The sequence below is a fragment of the Phaethon lepturus genome, unplaced genomic scaffold (genome assembly GCF_000687285.1).
Source record: "Phaethon lepturus isolate BGI_N335 unplaced genomic scaffold, ASM68728v1 scaffold53371, whole genome shotgun sequence".
Classification (NCBI taxonomy): Eukaryota; Metazoa; Chordata; class Aves; order Phaethontiformes; family Phaethontidae; genus Phaethon; species Phaethon lepturus.
In genome coordinates this window covers 19,477-39,000 of record NW_010518127.1, presented here as the reverse complement: position 1 = coordinate 39,000, position 19,524 = coordinate 19,477, and the positions used below count along the sequence as shown (strand labels likewise).

The following is a 19,524-nucleotide window of genomic DNA, read 5'->3' as shown; positions in this document are numbered from 1 at the left end:
GCAAGGAACATTTTGGCCTCAGCTCAAAATTGCAATTTATTGATCGATAGCAGTAACGCAGCAAACTACAGGGGAAAGAGAAAGAAGTTCTGATCCCTTTAAAGAAAAGATATCGAGGGGAAAAAGTTGGAGTAAGACTAAATTAGCTTTTACTTTCTTGTGCTTTAAGGCTGTTCTTATCTTTGCCAGGACACATCCCATCACCGCCACAGCCCAGGGGTAAGTCACTCTGGCTCATGCCAGGCTGCAGGAATAACTTGTCACAGTTCTCCATTGCACTAGATGATGCCTTAGGCATTCTGGACTAAGGGCAAAAAATGACGAGTGGATGGCTTTCTTCTGTGGGGACAATTTCTTCATTCCATATTCAAGCAAAACCTAAACCAGGGCATTTTAAACAAGTCTATTTGAGGTATGTGACAGCTATTGCTGCTTCACTCAAAGGCAACATGAAAGTAATAGATTTTCTCTGGAAACGGAAGTATGTACTTTTTTTAAGCAAAAAAAAATGGTGAACATTCATAAGCAGTCATTCCAATACCCTGCTCATTTTCTATGTAGGTTGGAAACTTTGAAAGGAGGGTCCAAAACATGTTTTTGACAGTAAAGCTTACTGAAATGAAATTGCCTAGGTTAGTTTGATTGGGAGTCAGTCTCTGGATAACTCATTTTTCTTTGCTTTGTGATATTGAGTGATCTGCACAGAACTGGGACATCTTTTCATGAAGTTCTTTTATTGCTGGACTCCATCTCACTGAAAAGGCTTCATGCAAACTAAATTGAGTAAATGACAGCAATCATGCCCAAACATTTCAGGCAGTAAAAGCATACAGACAGTAAAAAAAACCAAACCAAACCAAAACAAACAACTCAGCAGTTTCCCAAGTCCGGACTTCTGGGGAATCCTCAATGTTCAGCTCTAAAAGTCACCGGATGTTTCTTCTACAGGACATAAAAAGCAATGTGTTAACAAAAGAGAAAAGGACACGCCATCGTTCCCTGTTATGTTGTGTGATTTATTTCCACAGGTTAAGCTGGAAAAGAGAGACCAGTAATAGCCCTGACTGCTCTAAAGATCTCCAGGGATTTGGAGCTCCACCCTCCACCCTCCTTGGCTACAAGATCCTACAGGTCTCACTTTTTCTGGCATCATGAAGATGGCATTTATGGTTTTACCCTGCCACACTTTCAAGCCGATAATCCCATAGCCCTGCAGAGAATATAACGAACCATCCCACAGAAAGTGGGAGCTGACTGCAGGAGGAGTTGTCTGAGCTCTTAATAACTGCTGCTAACTGCAGAGATTTGCTGCTCTCAGAGCCTGGATATCGTCATGGGAGCATGGCAGGGCCTGACCGCCAGAGCAAAGGAAAGGGGATGTTTTTGTTAGGAAAAGGCATGGTCCTATGGCACTGCAGCAGCCTGCCTCGCACAGGGGAGAGCCACTCTTCCCCACATCCACTTCCCAGGGATTTCAGAGAGCATTTTGGAAGAGAAACACGAAAATGCTACAAATTCTGAAGGCAGCGGAGGGAAATACTGTAAATACAGGCAGAAACCTTCCTAGCAGAAATCAAACACCACAAAGTGGGAATCTCTGTTCAAGTGCAGAGCTGCTTTTGGCCTGACCGGGATGTGCTGACACGCACAGAGCCGTGCAGAAGACAGACCAACCACCTAGAACAGAAAGACCAGCCTCTCCGATCCGGGCGTCACTTCCCGTAAGGAAAAGCATGGGCACCAACGGTGAAGAGCTAAACTGAAAAGCCTGTTAGTCAGAAAAACCCCAGAGCTTGGTCTTGCAACGCCGACGCCGGAAAATCTGCGTGCTGGAGGAGCTACTCGCAGCGGACCTGATGAGATGGAGTATCTAAACACCCGCTAGGTATGTACCTGGCACGTGTGTTCAGACCTGCATTAGGCAGCTCTGGCTTAGACCCTTGCGGTCTGGCCATCATCTCACGTGTTTGCAGGCAGGAGCTGCCTGCTCTTTGAAGTTTATACCTTGCTCTGTAACTTCTTGGTCCTCTTCCACTTCCAGGCTCTGAGGTCCAGCTTTGGGATCTGGCTGCAGCTCACAAAGCCATAAGGGTATCTGTTAGCCTGGAAGATATGTCTTGGTACTTGAGAGATGTGGGTGTTGTCACATATTATCCGTGACAAAGAGATTTTGGCCAGTGAAGAGCGCTGCTGAGGAGTGAAAACCCCTCTGTTCTCCCACCAAAACCTGCAGGAGAGAGAATAAGACACAACAGATTTTTGCCTTCTGGCTTCCTCACATGCAAGATGCCTGCAACACTATTTCCCATTAACACCAATAACAAATTTCTTTTGCCAAGAACAAATTTAAGTTTCTGTTGTGTAAATCAAGAGCCCTAGCCCACCAGCTGGATAATTTAACTTGCTTTTCTGCCATGGACATATAATAAAGATGCGATTGAATTAAAGCTTTGCCCTGTGTTCCCTCAAATGAGGCACAGGCACCCTCTTTCAAATGGAAAAGTCTGCACGTACTGTACGCAGACTGTGGTCAGAGCCACATGATCGCCATGCTGGAACCAGCCCTATAATTACTCTCTTTAAAAAAAATGGGTTCTAGTATTCTGGCATAAGAATAGGATTTCTAGATGTGCAGTAGACTGTTTGCCTTCAAGCTCCCGATACTGGGTTTTGAGCTCGTAGTAAATCTTCCTAGGCAGAAAAGTTTCCCAGAAACGCTGGTCATGATCCCATTTTCAGGCAATATCGCTAACAAGTACAGGGACCTTGCTTCAGAAATGCAGCTTAAAGTTGGGCACGTAACTCACTTCTGCACCTGATGCCCCCGAGCAACTTCACGGAGGAGGAGGAGTTCAGGTGTGTTGAAAGCACAACACTGCTCAAATGATTTTGGCTGGTAAGCAAACCCCAACCCACATCCTGGCGCGAGCAAAGCCCAAACACTGCTACATGTCCGACCACAGGGTTCTAACTCAGAGCTGAGGTAGAAAGGAAAAATAGTGAAAAATCATCTCTAAGACCCCCGAGAAGTGCGTAAGACACTGCAATAGTGCAAAGGTGCGTATTGCAAACTCAGGAGATGGGAAGGGGGATGGATGTTTGACTTTTGCAAGGCACAGCAGCCCAGAAGGAGCAGTCCCGCAGAGAGGGGACAGGGATGCTGCCAGTGCCGGGGAAGCAGCTTGGGCTGAGTTGGGATTTAACCAAGAGAGAACAATTAATCTCTTTTACTCTCTGAAAAGCTTGAAAGTGTGTTAGTCCTTCAGCAACATCCCTTGGTCTGCAGGCAAGTTTTCAAAATTACTCGAAGCAAGAGCCACCACATCAAGAGACGTTGAACATCTACTGTCAGTGCAAGCCATTTAGGCTGATTAAACCTGACAGCTTTTTTTTTTTTTTGGTGAAGTCAATCCATCTACATCCTGGTTTTCCCACCTTTAGACCTGTACCTGTTTTTCTTGTTAAGGTATTTGTATGTTTCCCTTTGCCGGAGTGAGCTGCTGTTTGAACACACAGTAACGTGGGCCTTCTTGAAACCACTTAACTGAAGGAGGAAAAGAGCTCAAACATTCATGCTGGGTGTGAACCATCAAGCATGGAGAAGGGCAATCCAATTTGCACAGGTAGTGATTGCCAGTGAATGGGCTGAGAGTGAAAACACTTGGCTGGAAAGGGATCTTAACCTAGGATCTCAACCATCATCTAGACAGGGAATGAGAAAAGGAAAGAAACATTTGGAGGAGTAATGAAAAAAATAAAAACAATAAACAACTGGAACGGTTTCCAAATCTGCATAAAGAAATCTGCATGAATTCCAGTCTCCCTCTGTCCTTTGGGACTTGAATACCCAGCTCCTCTCTTACCTGTCCCCATCACGAACGTTCCTGAACTGGGTGCCAATGAGACAAGCCATGAGAGGCCCAACCCTGCCTCCATTCACAAAGGGCTCTGCAAGTGCCCCAATCCAAATGTCAATATTTTTTGGTGTCCCATACAGCCGTATGAACTTCTTTGCCAGACCATGATTCCTCAACACTTGAGCAAGTGTCTTCAATCCGGAAGGCTGTGAGAGCCCACAGAACTGTCTCCAGGAGTTATAACCTGCAAGTAGCTGGGTATCAGAGCAGGCAGATCAGTAATGTCTTTCCCCCCCGGGAAAGATTTTTCCCTCTCTTCCCAAAGCCAGGGCACAGGTAGGGTCCCTATATACTTAAAACATTTTTCTAAATTTTCCTGCATTTCTGTTAATGCCAGTTGACTTCCCACTCCCGCCTGGCATTTCAACGCTGTTTGTGGAAGGGCCATATCTTTGCAAGTGGTCTCTGCTAGTGGGAGTTGCTCCACCACTCAGCAGCAACGCAGGTGCCTGTGCACAGGCTCCAGAGCACGGTGTGTCTGAAACAACCTCCTGGTGACGTGACCGAGGACCCACGGGACACCCACGCCCTGCTGAAGCTGCAGCAGAGCGCCAGAGGAGCGACCCCAGGGCATTTCAAAGAGCAAGAGAGACCTATGTTTGGCCACCTGATCCCGCATGTGCTGTGACTGCTCCTAACCCTGTGCTGTGAGTACTCAGATGAGGGGTCTGGGCATGCCTAACGGCTACCTCATCTTCACTGTGACCCAGGAACCCTAAGGGAGCTCAGGGAACGTACAGTCTCAGATACCTGCATCTAGAGCCTGAAGAGAGCGGTCCTCACAAAACTCGGTGATGTTGCCTTCATTAAAAGTGAATCTGGACAAGATGTTGATGTTACCTCTTTCTGTACAAGCGGATAGTGGCCAAGTACTTCCCCACAGTTTGTCTCACTTGTGTCCCGGTCTAGCCATAGGGACAAGCCATCCCGTACAGCAAAGAGAGCTCTACGTAGCCCAAGTTATGTCAGGTGGGAGAGGGCCACCGGACTTTTGCCAGCTGGACTAATTTTTCTGTACTGCAAGCAGCTGAAGATCCACTGGACCACAACTGGTGCACAATTCTGCATCTTGGTAGGCAGGGCGCGTGCCCAGCAAACGGCAACTTGCAACTCAGTGTCTTGTCAAACGACCACATAAGTAGAGAAAAAGTCTATGGAGCACTAACGCATCCTCCTACCTGCCAACTCAGTGAACTGCTAGGTGCAGAGATGAGATGCTGCTGCTGTGAGCAGGATGTCTAAAAACTGGGGAGAATTCAGAGAAAAAGATACAGCCTATGGTGCCTGGATGACACCACTATCAAACAATTCAAGAAGATCGAGATCTTGCTTTATCAGAAAAAAATTAGGAAACTTTTTTGATCTTGTCATGCTGTCATCACCTTCGTAGGTTGTCTAACTAACTAAGGAGTACAGTAGCTCTTGGGTGCAGGCTGAGACCCAAAGGCTAGGAGCTAAGCACAAATTCACACTAAAAATACATGTCAGTTCCACTGCAGCGGATCAGCAGTCAAAACTATAAATTCAGGATTTGTGGTTCAGACCAGGTTCTGCACAACACTGTTCCTAGATAAAGCATGAAAAAAATTGCAACCTTCTGTTGCAGTGAAGGCAGAGCAATCCTGTGACCTGATCATGCACCTGCATGTATTGCAAAGCCTCTGTCTGGCCTTAAAACCTGTGAATCCAGCACGTTTTTCATCAGTTTCAAAGTGAGCCTGATTGCATCTCCCAGGACGTTACTGACACAGCAGCTCCAGGCACTTACATCAGCCTGATCACGCTGTTAGGCAATGACGCACCACGAGCCAGCTGTAAAGTTCTATCAACAATCTATTTCTCAAGACCATCTTGCAATGCCATTACACTGTTTTTGCATCTTGCAGAGCCCCGAGAGTGGTTCTGACATGCTTTTCTTCTGGGACACAGTCTTTATAGAGAAATTACGATGAGATTTTCCTCACATATTGCTATCTGCTATGTGTGGCTGGTCTGGACCACTACAGATGCTTGGAGAGAAGCCATGGGGGGACTTCTGGCCCTAATTCTACTCCTGCAAACTTGGTGCTGAACTACTTTCCCATTTGAACAACAATAGAAATGAGTCAGTGAACACTTGACTCTGGTCTGTGCAATGCCCCATGTTCTTCTGTCTGTGTGCCTCCACATGTCTCCTCCAGCTCCAGCTGGTTCTGACTTCATTGCTCAACCCCCTGTGCACTTACCTATGGTTGTACAGAAATGATGAAAAGCTTTGGGAAAGATTAATTTCAGCCAAGCACGGGCTGGAGGTGTTTCTCAATGTTCGATCACAAGAATGCCTGATTTCCACTTGTTTTTCTTTGGAAGCTCTGCTCTCACAGGCAACTTACCTGGGAGGCCATGATCTCTGCTACGCTGCATGTTAAGTGCAGGTAAATCAAACCCAATCCTTTTAACCTGCTCAAACATCCGATCCCGGAGCTCATCCACGACCATTTGCTGCTGTGTCATCAGCTTGGCCTGATTAGCCATCAGGCTCCGGAGAAAGGGGTCAATACCACCTGCAATGGGTACACAGGGACTTGTGAGCAGTGCAGGGCATCAAGTGCGCGTTCAAGAGGCTCAGGAGAGCTAAATGCAGCTAATATTTAATTACAAGCTTCTACTGCAAGAGAATCAATTTTCCTGCCCTTAAAGAATTAAAAAGAAAATATTTTTAATAACTTTCTTGGAATCTATAGCCATTAAACAATCAGACCCCATGCTTCTTAATAAGATGGGCCGCAAACAACAGCTATGTTGGGAAAAACTGGCTGGTAGTAAGGGTCATTAAATACTTTTAACGCAAACTTCTTTTAAGTTTGGCTGAAGCAGGAGCTCATCCAGAGAGGGTAGCAAAGGCTGAATGAAATAAACTTATACTGCAGAGGTGCAAGAAAGGCTTTACCTTCTTTAACAATCCTCCAGACAGCAAAGAAGGCATTTCTGAGTTGAATTTTGGGACCTATGGGCTTGTAATTTTGATTTAAGCGGTCAACAGTTGGGGGAACTGAAGCATGAGCAAATCGAAAAGCCAGGGTGAAGACGTTGGATATTCGAGGATCCACAGACTCATTGTAGCCCCGGTAGCGAGGAATTAATCTCTGGAAACTGGTTCCCAGCAGAAGCGGCAGGTAGTCCCTGTAGGTTATAATCTAGGGAGAAACAAGGAAAGTGTGAATCATTAAGTGCTTGGCCATCAGTTTCTTTGGAAGCAGAGTTATTGTTCATGTCTCAGACTACAGGAGCTGTCACATTAAACTTCTTTGATGGGATTTATGTAGGAGATTTTGCTAGCACAGATGTGGGGTGGCGAGGGCCAACCTTTCTTTCACCTCATCAGACCTTTACCCAGCTGCTCTGGCAGTCCAGTGAGGATCTTTTCTGGCACTGTTGAGTGGCATTTTTGTTTCTTCAGCTCTATGGCCTTGGTTCAAAGCCTCTTCTGCACCTGGCCGTTGCACCACGCCACAAGTGGTGCAGCTCCAGGCATAGACACAGGCACTGCAGGCCATTGCCTAGGTTCCTGATTCCTCCAGCCATGCATGGTGGGATCTCTACACTCTCTAGTGGTGATGAGATTTGCATGAACAGGCAGTGATTTGCATGAAAATGCAAAGCGGACATAACTGCTCCAGGAACATCAGGAAGCACAGACACTGCCCATGCCTGACCCACGCTGATCCTCTGCCTGTACATCAGGATCCTCCGCCCGTTGGTGTTGAGGACTTGGCACTCAGGTGTCCCCAGGCATGCTCTTGTCTGCCCCAACAGTTTGGCACGTCAGAGCAAGATGAAGCCCGGCAAATCCCCCCAAGCGTTCCCCCCTTGTCCCATGAGCAAAGGCCACTCCCATCGGCCAGGTAGGACTGCATTTCCTCCCCACTCCCACCCTACATGCTTCAGATGGCGAAGAAAAAATCAACAGTGCTGGCACAGATGATATCACCACCCACGGGCAGCTGCGTTAGTCCTCCCATAGTAGAGGTTTCCAATCCTGGTCTCACGTCTCTTTGGGATATTGAGGAGGCTGCACAACATAATTTAAAAACTCAAATTCTTTGTCAGTAGGTGAAAATGTCTTAATTGTCTGAAAATTGCAGGAAGATGAAACCATTGCTTTAAACATGATGGAGACAATGCTTTTAGTACAAGTGTTTGAGTCTCTCCACGTTGGCTTATCCAACATATTTATTCAACAATACTATAATATTTAAAGTGACAGTTTTAAAAATGTAAACCTTTTGATATTCCTGCTCATTTGTTTGCTGAGCCAGCTCAGAAGACAGGTTTCTGGTTAGGTATGACTAAGCACTGCCTTTGGGAACTCCATGTCTTCTTCTCTCATAGGAACCAGCCTTTTCTGTTGGCTGTGAAACCTCATCTGGCTTTGAAGCTGGTCCTGCTCCAAACCAGAGGCTAGACAAGAGACCTTGAGCGGTCTGTTCCAAGCACAGAAATATTTCTGTGACCCTAGGATCTCATTCAGGGTGAAGCCTGTGGTGCAGCACAGTCCCGAGGGGCCTTTTGCCCCAAAGCAGTAAGGACAGAGGAACACCATGGCTGGTTGTACCCACCACCACATGGGGCTTCTTGAGAGGAGAGACTTGCAACCCGCAGGAATTTTAATCCAAATCTCCAGTATTGTTTTTATCCTGTGCCAAACACTGGTTAGAAAAACCTTTCCTCTGACTATTCTGTCCCTGTGGTTCTCAAACAAAAATGTGCAGTTAAAACCCCCTCAAGCGATTTGGAAATCTAACAGTAGAGGGACATCAATGATTCTGTGCTTGTTATTTCAGGTACCTCCACGTGATTTTACTTTGTACAAAAGGTTCTAGTGGAAAGAATTTGGACATTTGCACCCCAAAATACTGCACCCTTTGGACACTCCACACTAACAAAGCCCATCACGTTAATTCTGCGCGGCTGCAAGACAAGGCGGCGGAGCCAGGACATCAACACGGTGGCTGGTACCTGGATCATGGCACCCAGGATCTTCCGTGCCTCCTGGTAGAGCTTCTCTCCATTCCAGTGGGGATTCAGACTCTTCAGGCCTTTAGCCAGGCGGTTGTGCTCCCGCACGAAGAGCGTGTGCATGCACGCCAGCTCCAGCATCTCGTTCGCTCGAGAGTCACCTAGGAGTACCACAAGTGATCGGACACGTGCTGCCAGTGACCGGCGCGTGCGGGGCTGCTTCCCGCTGGAAGGAGGCGAACGTCCCAGTGGGAAGCATGCGCACAGGAATTTTTAGATGTTTTCACATCTGCGTTGTGAAGGCGATGGGTAAGACAGACACAGGAAGAGAAGGAAACCAGGTCCTGGGCCCTGCGGGTTGGAGACCACTAGTGAAAAACCAAATTTCTGCTGAGGCAGCAAAAGCCAAGATGCCACCATGATTGTGCTCAGCATCACAGAGAGATGGGGAAGCTTTTTTTTTTTTTTCCAAATAAGTGTTAGGAGCATTAACTTAAAAAGCTAAATACAAGTAGGTGTTCTCCACGCTCCCATACCAGAGAGAGAGTCTCACAGCTCTAGAGAGAAACGAAAATGGGCAGAGGGAAGTCAGGATGGCCAAGGGAGCTCTGAAAGTCAGAAGGAATCCTTCAAACCAGCTGAAACGTCAGCCAAAGCAAGATGACAGTCACAGTCAAGCTCTCTGGTGAGTAAAAGTAAAAGCAAAATGAGTCACAACTTGAAGGAATAAATTACAAACGGCATCACAATGAAATATTAAATCCTTCTTCAAACATCTAGGGCAGGAAACCCAAGAGCAAGCAGGTGACGAAAGTACAAAGAGGCACTCAGAGAAAAGTAAATATGTCGCATTTAGCCCCCTAGTCCCATAGTAAATAGAGGGATTTGCTCTTGCATTCAGCACAGAGCCCTTTTCATCTCCCGTCAAAGGCTGTCTGTAAGAGGCCGCGGAAGAAGAAACAAAAGCAGCACTGTGAGGTTTCCTCGAGCAGAATGCATCCACCCAGGGCTTCCAACAGAGCTGCAGCAGGAAATCACTGAACCCTGTTAGGCAACTGCACACGTAAAATTTCCCCGGTTCTCAGGGACCGGAAAAGTCACACATAAGACACTGAATTTTCAAAGGAGCTTCTGATCCGGCCTGCGCTGTTCACTATCAATTCATTGACGCACCCAGCTATGGAACAGTAACTGCTCCAGCAGCCCCTAACTGCAGAGTCCTGGGGGCTGGGAACCCACCCTGGGAAGCATCTGATACGCCTGCCCTTTCTGGTCCTCACTGGGCATCTGCCTTTGGCCACAGGTCCTGTGTGGTCCTCACCACTAGAGACCTGCACAGAACAGGGGAGGCAGCTGAAGACACGGAACAACGGATGGGACAGATGGAGAGGTGTGAGAGGCTGAAGATTAAAACACCGGGAGCTTAAAAGGATGGTGCTGGAGGATGACACCAAGCAGAGCTCTCCTACCAGTCCCACCACCAGGTCCTGATGGTAGCCAAGGACCATGGGAATGCTGTCCAGAGGAGCTTGGGCTAGATACACAGGGGCCAAGGGAATAGAAATCAGCTCCACAGCTGATGAGACCTGTTGTGCCCTCAAGCTTTCTCCAGCAGTGCAGTGAGAAGCCCAGTGTGGCCAGAGCCAGCAGGAGTTAGCCAGGAGGTCCTGCTCACTGAAAGAAAAGTACCAGGGAGTGAGACACTAACTCACAAGGTGTATCAGAGACATTCCTCTCTGGGGTCCTGCAGGCTTGTGGCAGCATCCTGGTACTCACCAGCAGGGGCCAGGGAGAAGGGAGCAATGCTCAGGGCTCCAGGAGGTCAGTTATTTTGTCTCTGTGTGCTGGGGACAGGAGAAGACAGCAAACGGCAGCAGACGGGAAGGCTGTGGTGGCTGTGCAATGTTTTGGCTGGAGGGGAGGCTTGGCTTTGGGAGGCTGTGCCCAGGACAAAAGGAGTTATTTTGGGTTGAAATGGTCAAGATGATACCAAAAGCATGACAAAGGATAAATGGAGCAAGAGACTGTCTTGACGGACTAAAGACCTGCGCTGATGTCCTGGCTGGTGCACCCCCAGCCTTCTCAGTGGTGGGGACACATCTTAAAAGGTCACCTTGGTCTGTGGCTAGTCTCATTCTCAGCTGGGATCTAAGCTCCTCTGTGAGAGTGCAGCAGACACACTGATGTGCAGCAGCACATGTTTCATGGAGGTGACCCAGCCCAGTACCTGCACCCATCCTGATGGAAGAGAGACAGCCATCAAATGACAAGTATGGACAAGCCATTGCCTTCAGGCCAGCCTGCTATTGCTGAGTTTGCTCGGCTCCATCATGGCACTGGTTCCCAGGTCACCTCCAGCAGCCCCATGTGCTCTCTGGGCCCTACACCAGAGCTGCTGAGCACAGATGGGACAGCTGCACCCCCGGCATATAGTCACAAAGAAGACTTGGAGACGGTGAAGACCTTTCTCCGACCTAGCACAGCCTGTCTCAGTCTTTCATGATGTTTTGCTATGCTCCGTTTTCTGCTCGGATAAGAAAAACAAACTAAGAAATGAACCGGTAGAATTGTTTGCTCTGGTTTTCAGGGCTAGGGGTGCCAGCACCCAACTTACCTGCAACAAAGCAAGGGATTTTAGCTCCCCTGCTGACTATAAGACAGGGATCCTTCCGCATGCTGTTCAAGGGCATGTATGCCTTCCCCCCATCAGTGAAGTTGTGGTTAACAGCCAGCAAGCCCAGCTGGCTGGTCCGATCCCTCAGTTTGTTGGCCAAAGGCACTTCACTGCCGTACACCATGCTGCCATCAAGAAAAGAGGTGAGCGCGTTGATCTGGTCTCGAATTGCTCTGCCACTGGTACAAGCAGGAGCTGAGCGGAAGAAAGGAAGGCAATCTGTTGTGTTTTTAATTCGTGGGTCATTGGGCGGGATCTGCAGAAAGATAAAAGAACAATCATCACCAGTTCAGGGGTGCAGAAACTGCACTGTGGTACTACAGCCGTAGGAAAAACCAGGCAGAAGCCATTTCAAAGACAGTCCCCATTCTAGACAACATGGAGATCACTCATAAATCCCAGACAGGAAGGGTCAGATTGACAGCAGAGATGCTATTTTAGGAGTCCAAGTCCCAAATATGCATGAAATCCTGGAGATGCCTAAATTTCCATAAAGTCCTGTGGATACCTAAACTTTTTCCCCTGAATATATACGTATTGGATTGAATCTTCAAAGCTCAGGTGTTCCTATCTCACGTTGGAGTCTAGTGTCCATATCTACATTGTGGTCAGTTGTCATCCAGAACTTGTGACCCTGCCTGCATTTTCAAGTGCATGTTGGGCAAACCCTCAGTGATGCTCCATCCCTTCACAGTTTCCCTTGAAAGGAAATACAGGTACACGGGATAGCCAGAGCTGCAGGAGAGCGGGAGAGCAGGACTGCAGGGTGGACATGTACATCGTTAAGCATTTACTGGAGTAGAGACTGCAATGCGACTGTCGTGCTAATGCCTTAGCCGCTACTGAGAGATGCTCATCACTTCCTTGCCCCATGGACTACTGACCATATAACCACCAAATGGGCATGGATTTGCTGGGTTATTGACACCCATCAGCTCCTGTGTCTGACACGTTTACTATAATCCAGGCAACACCCATGTTGTCTTTGCACCATACCTGCAAAACAAAGCCATATCGTTGAGGGAGATGGGTTGGAAATGGGGGAACGACGGGCTGTGACTGTGCCTGACATCTGAAGAGAGTCCCCGGGACCCAGCACCACCACCTTACAGAGAGCGGTCTGACCCCCTTGGCCTGCTCTGGGAGGTTGTCTCTCTGTGGCCAAGGACCGGGAGAGCCACCAACCTGGTTGGAAGGTAGATGATACCCTCTCTCCCCCTCTTCCCTGCAAGAAGGCGGCTGGCTGTACCTTGATGGGAAAGCAAGGAGGCTGCTTGGCACAGCTGGTGTCACAGTCCACCTTGCCACTGAAGGTGACTCTGGCTGGGGTGTCCGGACTGAAATCCAGGTCGTGGTCAATAAACTGGCCCCACTGCATGAACATGAGTGATCTCTGCTGGTCCATCCTGAGCTGCCCAGGGGGGAAGCGGACAATCTCATTTGATACTTTTCGAACCTTCAGGGGATGAAGGCAGAACATGTGCGTTAGGAAATGACTTGCAGGAATGGGTGCATCAGTTTGGAGAGTCATCAGCAAAAATTCATATGGCGTTCCTTATATTTCACAGAAAAAACCCCAAATCTCTGTCTGAGTTGGAAGGCATTGCTGTGCCCCCTTTGCTGAGCGTGACATTTTTCTAGCCCTAGCCAGGTTTATGAGCCTCCAAGGACAAGAGTATCCCTTGATGGACATATGGCAGCAGCTAAGCAAGAGCCATACTGAATAGCCTGGGAAAGGGAGGCAAAAGATTTTAAAAGACTGCTTTGAAATAGAAGTGTGGAAAAAAATAGGCTTTGGGAATTTCTGAAAGCTATCTCAGTAAACTCCTTCTAGCAGGACACTCCCAAAGCCCTCTTCCATTCTCATCCATTCTCCATCCGTCACAATTCCCCCACCAGCTCTTCCTCCATGTATTACTACAGAAAAAGTGGTCAAAACTCTGCTCAAGCCCTGACAGTGTGCTGTAGAGCAGTGTTAGGAAGTACAATGAAGGCACAAGCATAAGGCACACGACCCAGAAAATCTCAGAGGACTTCTTAGCGCTGTTGTTGCACCAAGTGACCAGAAACCACATCACAGTGTCCCTGCTCCCATCCAGGCGCCACACGAGCCACACGTGCCCCCACAGATCACCCCACGAGCTTCTGCAAACCAAACCAAAAAAGGTCTGTAAATTACTTTGGCTTAAATGCCCTTGATTTAAAAGAACACATTTCATAATTATTTCTTTATCCCATGCTTCTGCAGTAATCAGATTAATTTTCCTTTGCTTTTCCTGAAAGCATGGGAGTTAGAAAGCACTTCTGTTAGATCACCCCGGAGATTCTCGTACGATCAACCTGGAGCTGGCAAATTCAACTTCCTTCTCCTGATCACCAGCACACCAGCTGGTGGACGTGCACTTTGATGCCTGTGATGCCTCCAAGGATTGGCAATCCCTAAGCCCTGATACTGCATTTTCGTATGACTGTTACAAACATTACCAGCGGAAAGGGGTATCCAGAGAAACGCTTTCCTTCCGTCCACCCGTGGGGGACTGACACGCTGTCCTCATACTCCGCTGGCAACCATCTGACCAGGGCTCTGTTTGAAGCTCCTAGTGATGGGTTTCTCCTGTCAGAATGAATGGAAGAACAGTAAACTCTTAGTATCATTAGGATCACGGCAGGGCCAAGAGCTCGTTGATGCGGAGAGAGACGAGAACCTTGGAATGGGACCATGCAGCAATGCACAACAGTCAGGGAGCTGCTGCAGCCCCAGGGGTTTGGTGCTACCAATAAGCCTCAGGCTTAATAATAATAGCACAGACCAAGCCTCAGCTTCTCCCAGGCAAGAACTCAGGCTGCTGGTGACTCCTTCTGTCATCCGGCCTGAAGAAGGGCCCTCGACCTCAGACCATGAGTGGAAAACAAAGGTGGAAGCTTAACACCAGAGGAAAGAGGCAGAGACTTCTCCCTGTTCATTTAATGGTATTACCAGCGATCTTTAATAGAAATGGAGTGATTCAGATTGTGAGTATTACTAAGCTGTAATTGGACAGAGTGGTTATTATAGTTTGATTAGACCTTTAAAGCCTTAATTAGACTAATAATGTATTTAGTTTTGGAGTGCACGTGTAAGATGATGTGTTCTCTGGTTGCCTGTCCTACACCGTGGGCGTAACATTGCCTAGGGCCAAGCAATGGAGGGTCACAGGGCACAGCTGAGCCCACCTTCTCCAGGGCTTCAGGGTCTGGTTCAGGTGTGATGGACCTGTGCTTATCTCAGAGCACAGATGCCCGTCCTGAATGAAGACACCAATGCCTGAAAACGGAAGGAGGCAGGTAGCTCCCTCCCTATTTCTTGTACAGATGCCTGAAGGCTAAAGCATTCCCTAGACAGGCAGAGCTGTCTGAACTCCTTCCTCTGCCTGATGTGCTCCCAGAAGATGCTCTGCCTACCAGGTTCTTGGTAACAGGGGAGGAATGGGGAATGCTCCTGTACCGTCCCGTTTGAAACACTCCACTGCTTAGCACAGCTTCCCTTGTCTCTCACTTCACAGTCGTGCCCCTCCATTCGTCCAGCCATGGGACACGCAGAAGGTGCTCCCTCCCAGCCCGTGTGCCCAGATTTCCTCCTGTGTGCAATGTGGGGCAGGGGGATGGCCAGATCAAGCCCCAGTATGGGTCTGGGTCAGGAAGTCCTTTGAGACCCTGCAAAGGGGCAGAGCCAGGCAAAGCCCAGGAGAAAGGAGAAAGTTTGATGACAGAGACCCTGGGCTGGAGAGTCAGTCCCCAACACAGAGCTATTCACGTTTTGGCCAAAGAGCTAGTTCCTGTACAACACCAAGGACCTTTGAAGGAAGACTGTAATTAAAAGCTCCACACATCTAGGAAACAACACCATGGGGTGTAAAACCCTGTAGAAGGCATCCTACATGGATCATCCCTGGGGAAGTGGGTCTAGCTCTACTGATGGAGGACTCATCCATCCAGCCCTCCATCCCTCCACCCTCCTGTTGACACAGCCCCCTCACCTGTTGTTGCACTCGCCAGTGATCGTTCGGTAGCGTCGAGAAGCGTCACAATTTATTTTCTTATCCTGCTGGTCACATCCGCTTGCCTTGAAAATCATCCCCAGCTGAGCCGGTGTCAGTAAGTCTGCCAGGTAACAACAGAGAACACACATGCAGGAACGTGCTGGCCCTGCGGGGTTTGCGGTGCCTCCCAGGCTCGGGAAAAAGTGTTCCTTCTTGTACTCTTGAAATGGTTTCTTACCACGATATCTGGAACAGCACAAAGGGCTGTCATTTAAGGTCTTCCTGCTCAAAGATGTGCTGAGGAGGCTGTCTAGAGCAGCAGATTGCTTTTTCTGGTTTGGAAAGCATTAAACCCAACAAAGTTGTGGTCAAATCTTATTTATAATTAGGCCTGTTCAGCAGCGGAATGATTTTCTAGCATTAGCCATCCATTTTCCTCCCTCTCCCCGTCCTTTTCATCTCCACCATAAATCGCTAACAGCGACAGTCACCCTCGTGGTGTGTTACAAGTGTTTTCCCCCGCGAAGCAGCCACCAGTGTGTATCATCACCACTGTCCAGAGCTGCCCAGAGGAGAAACCATCAGGTGGCTGGGCAGCACAAGGGGACGCTGGCTTTGCGTTTCCACCGTGCAGACTTCCCCATCCGTGGGAGGTAAGCGGCTGAGTTCAACCCCCCTTGGCTGTTGCTGCCAGCGCACCGTCCTGCGTCCCTGGGAGGTTTCTTAGTCACTGCTGCCACCAAGAGTTTGGGTCACAAGTTTGGGTTGAAGGAGCCACTGCTACCTCCTGGGCGGGCGGATGAGGGGTGGCAGCCGGGCGGCCTGGCAAGTCTCTCGAGCTGTGCTGGAGCATCGCTGCTGGATGGAGAGGCTGGAGCCAGGCACACTCAGCCCTGCCTCCCTCTTGCCGCGCACCCCGTGCTGGAGCGATGCTGGAGCACCCCGTGACACGTGTCTTGGCCTGCCAGTGCTTTGCTGTAATGCTGGGGATCCCCACGAGTTCATCTTTATACGGCAGGAGCTCTCCCTGTGCCTCCCTGAACTGCCTCTCCTACTGCCCCTAATTTGCCTCTGCTCGCCTCAAGCTGGTCTTGCCGAGAGGCCAGGACTGCCACCTCATGGAGGACATCGCTCCTTCAAGACACATGCTGAAACGTCCTTTCACATTGGTCTGTTCTCATCCTCTATTTGTGCCTTTCTCACAGCACCCTCTTCCTGATGCAGAACAATCTGGCAGACTTTGACTATTGCTGGCTGAAGTCTGGCAGAAAAACTACTTACCTTGGGGTTGAGCGACTGAGAGTCACATCCTCTGTGGCTGCTCAAGCAAAATCTTATCTAGCAAAGCCTTACAAGCTTTGACCCATTGGTACCTTCACCGTTATACTGCAGAGAGAACCAGGGAAGTGCACAAAGCACTTTCATTAACTGATAACCCCGCAAACGATTTTTTAAGATGGAAAGAGAGCACAGAAAAATAATTCAACTTTGCCTCACTTCCGTCATGTGGGAGGGATTTGAGTCGTGGCCCATCGTAACCCGCTTTCATTCCCTCCTCCCAAGCACCACAAAGCCCCGGTGACCAAGCCCCATATCTTCCTCCTCTGCCTTCCTCCCAGCAAAGTAAGATCCCTGCCTGTGACATTGAAGTCCCCCCTCACGGCCCGTCGCAGCTTCTCCTTGAGGAGGGTCAGGGTGTTTTCCATGTAATCTGCAGCCCGAACAGCAGCTCGAGTCCCTGCCACCGGCTGCTTGAAATATCCCAGAAGCTCTACTGGGGTCAAGGCATCGCTCCGCAGGTGCTCCTTGATGCTGCAAGGGAGAATAAAACAAAATCTGCAGGACTGAAACGGGGCAAAGCCAAGAGTCCTGCAGGTTACACACCCGAGCGTCGGGCACCCCCGCTCTCCTGGCACATTACTAGTCCAAATTGCGAACAAAGGCAGAGTCACCTTCCTCCCTGCTCGGAGCTGGAAGAGGCCAGGGCTGCTCCTGCCGCCCTTGGCAGAGGAGCAGAGCGAGCTGCAGGAATGGGATCTCTTAAATCGCCCACCCCCACCTGCCCGAAGACAAAGCGTATGTCTTTACATCCTTGAGGCAACCAAACCTCACTCAACCGCTCACCAGCTCTCACACACCTGCAGGTGCTGGTCTCCATCCGGAGGTCCCAAGCATCTCCAAGCCACCCTATCTTGATGCTGCTGGAGCCTCCCCTCAGGAGCCCTCAGCCAGCGAGGGGCTTCAGAGGATGGCTACTGGAGGAGGGTATGCACGGGCTGGTAGGAAGCCGTATGCTCCCGTATGGTGGCAAAAGCTGGGGTCTCTTGTCAGATCCCACAACATGTCCTCAGTGCAGCTTACAGAGGTTCACTCCCTCCATAGGTGGTGAACCACTAGAAATCAGCAGGAGCCTGTGCTGGCTCCGGTCCTCCTCGGGACGTCCCTGAGGAATGAAATGGCCAAGCAATACTAAGCTGGGAGGAATGGCAGGCACGGAGGAGGACAGAGCTACAGCTCTTAGTGGCCCAACAGACTGGAGACGTGGTGTAAAAACAAGGTGAAGGCAGGCAAAACGCTGGGCTACAGGCCACTGTGCTCCCGGAGGACCTCACACCCTTGCCCGCTCCGCCGGGGCGAGGAGGAGGAGCAGTGCAGGCAGGGCACGCAGCGTACGCCCAGCCCCGGCTCTCACCGGTCGCGCGTGCGCTTGTAGGCTGCATCCGTCAGCTGCTTGGCCTCCTCCAGGCTGCCCCGGAGGGCCGCGTCCAACAGCTCTTCTGGCAGATCTCGGTGAGGGAAACGAAAGAGCAGAGGTGAGAGCGCTGTCCCCCGGCCGGGACCACCCCTGTGCTGCAGTGGGGTTCTCCTCGTGCCTCCAGCACCCCGGGATATCGGCACAGCAGTGCTGGAAGTAGTTGCTGCTGCTTGCTCTCTCTTGAGAGAGGTACCTGTATATGCAAATATCGCTCAGGGGAGTCTGAGAGTCACTCCTGGGCATGAAAAGGGTATCATCTCCCTCAGTGGCCATAGTTGCCTTCAGATACCACTGGCTGCCACGGCGAACATTAAGAGCCCAGCACTAAGAGCTCTCATCTGCTGGTTTTTCTCATCACTGGCTTTACTCCCCCACTTTTTATCCGAGGTTGGTTATAGCCACATTCCCAATACACCTATGGTGAGTTTGGGTCCTTGCCCATGGCACCAACCGGCCAAAGCTCATATATATCCCCCTACACCTCAGGGCAGAGGAGACACAGCCCGATTTCCCCACTGCTTTCCCCAATCTGTCCTGCAACCTCCTGCCACCCTCACTGCTCCCTGTCCTGCTCAGAGGAGCTCCCAAAAATGAATTGTGGCCCCATCATCTGCTGGCTGCAGGTCACAGAACAGGAGGGGACAGCCCCTGGTGGGCTGGTTTGAATGAGAGCATTTTCCTACAGCTTCTAGGGAAGAAGAAAACCTCAGAGATCAGAACAAAGGGGGTAAATATCTCCAAATTCTCCCCGGATTCTTTAAAATATCTTCCCTGATTGACCCAGAGTTCACCTCTTTGACAATCTTGGTGAGAAAAATTATCGCCTGGACCACCATTTGAGACAAATGAGAGCTCAGGTATGTGCTTTCCATAAGGATTTTACATTGTAAATTAACAGGCAGAGGTCTCTCTATATTTTGGAGCAGTGATTCAGGGCTGGAAGAGAGCCAAGGGACTGCCCCATCCCCAAACTCCACAGCCCCAGTAGCTCCAATTCACCAAACGCTGCAGCAGATGAAGTGAATTCACTTCAAAAAGAGAAAATAATCCGCTCGCTCTGAGAGCAGGAACCAGTCGCCCCCCCCCCCAAAAAAAGAGGGGAGTCCAGTTTTCAGTCTCCCTAAAAACCAGCATGAATGCGGTAAGGGAGCTGCCCGCTGG

At 49.5% G+C, this 19,524-nt stretch overlaps 1 protein-coding gene across 1 annotated transcript in view; it reads right to left on the bottom strand.

Annotated features, from left to right (window-relative positions):
* Positions 1-1,954: 1,954 nt before the first annotated feature.
* The window catches only part of LOC104628114 (myeloperoxidase-like), a 20,830-nt gene continuing 3,260 nt past the window's right edge, over positions 1,955-19,524 (bottom strand). Inside the window, 12 exon segments of the mRNA XM_010296593.1 lie at positions 1,955-2,028; positions 2,031-2,227; positions 3,864-4,101; positions 6,290-6,460; positions 6,847-7,093; positions 8,916-9,076; positions 11,530-11,845; positions 12,839-13,045; positions 14,074-14,203; positions 15,606-15,729; positions 17,245-17,420; positions 18,301-18,394. Coding sequence (XP_010294895.1) covers positions 1,955-2,028; positions 2,031-2,227; positions 3,864-4,101; positions 6,290-6,460; positions 6,847-7,093; positions 8,916-9,076; positions 11,530-11,845; positions 12,839-13,045; positions 14,074-14,203; positions 15,606-15,729; positions 17,245-17,420; positions 18,301-18,394 — 2,135 coding nt within the window.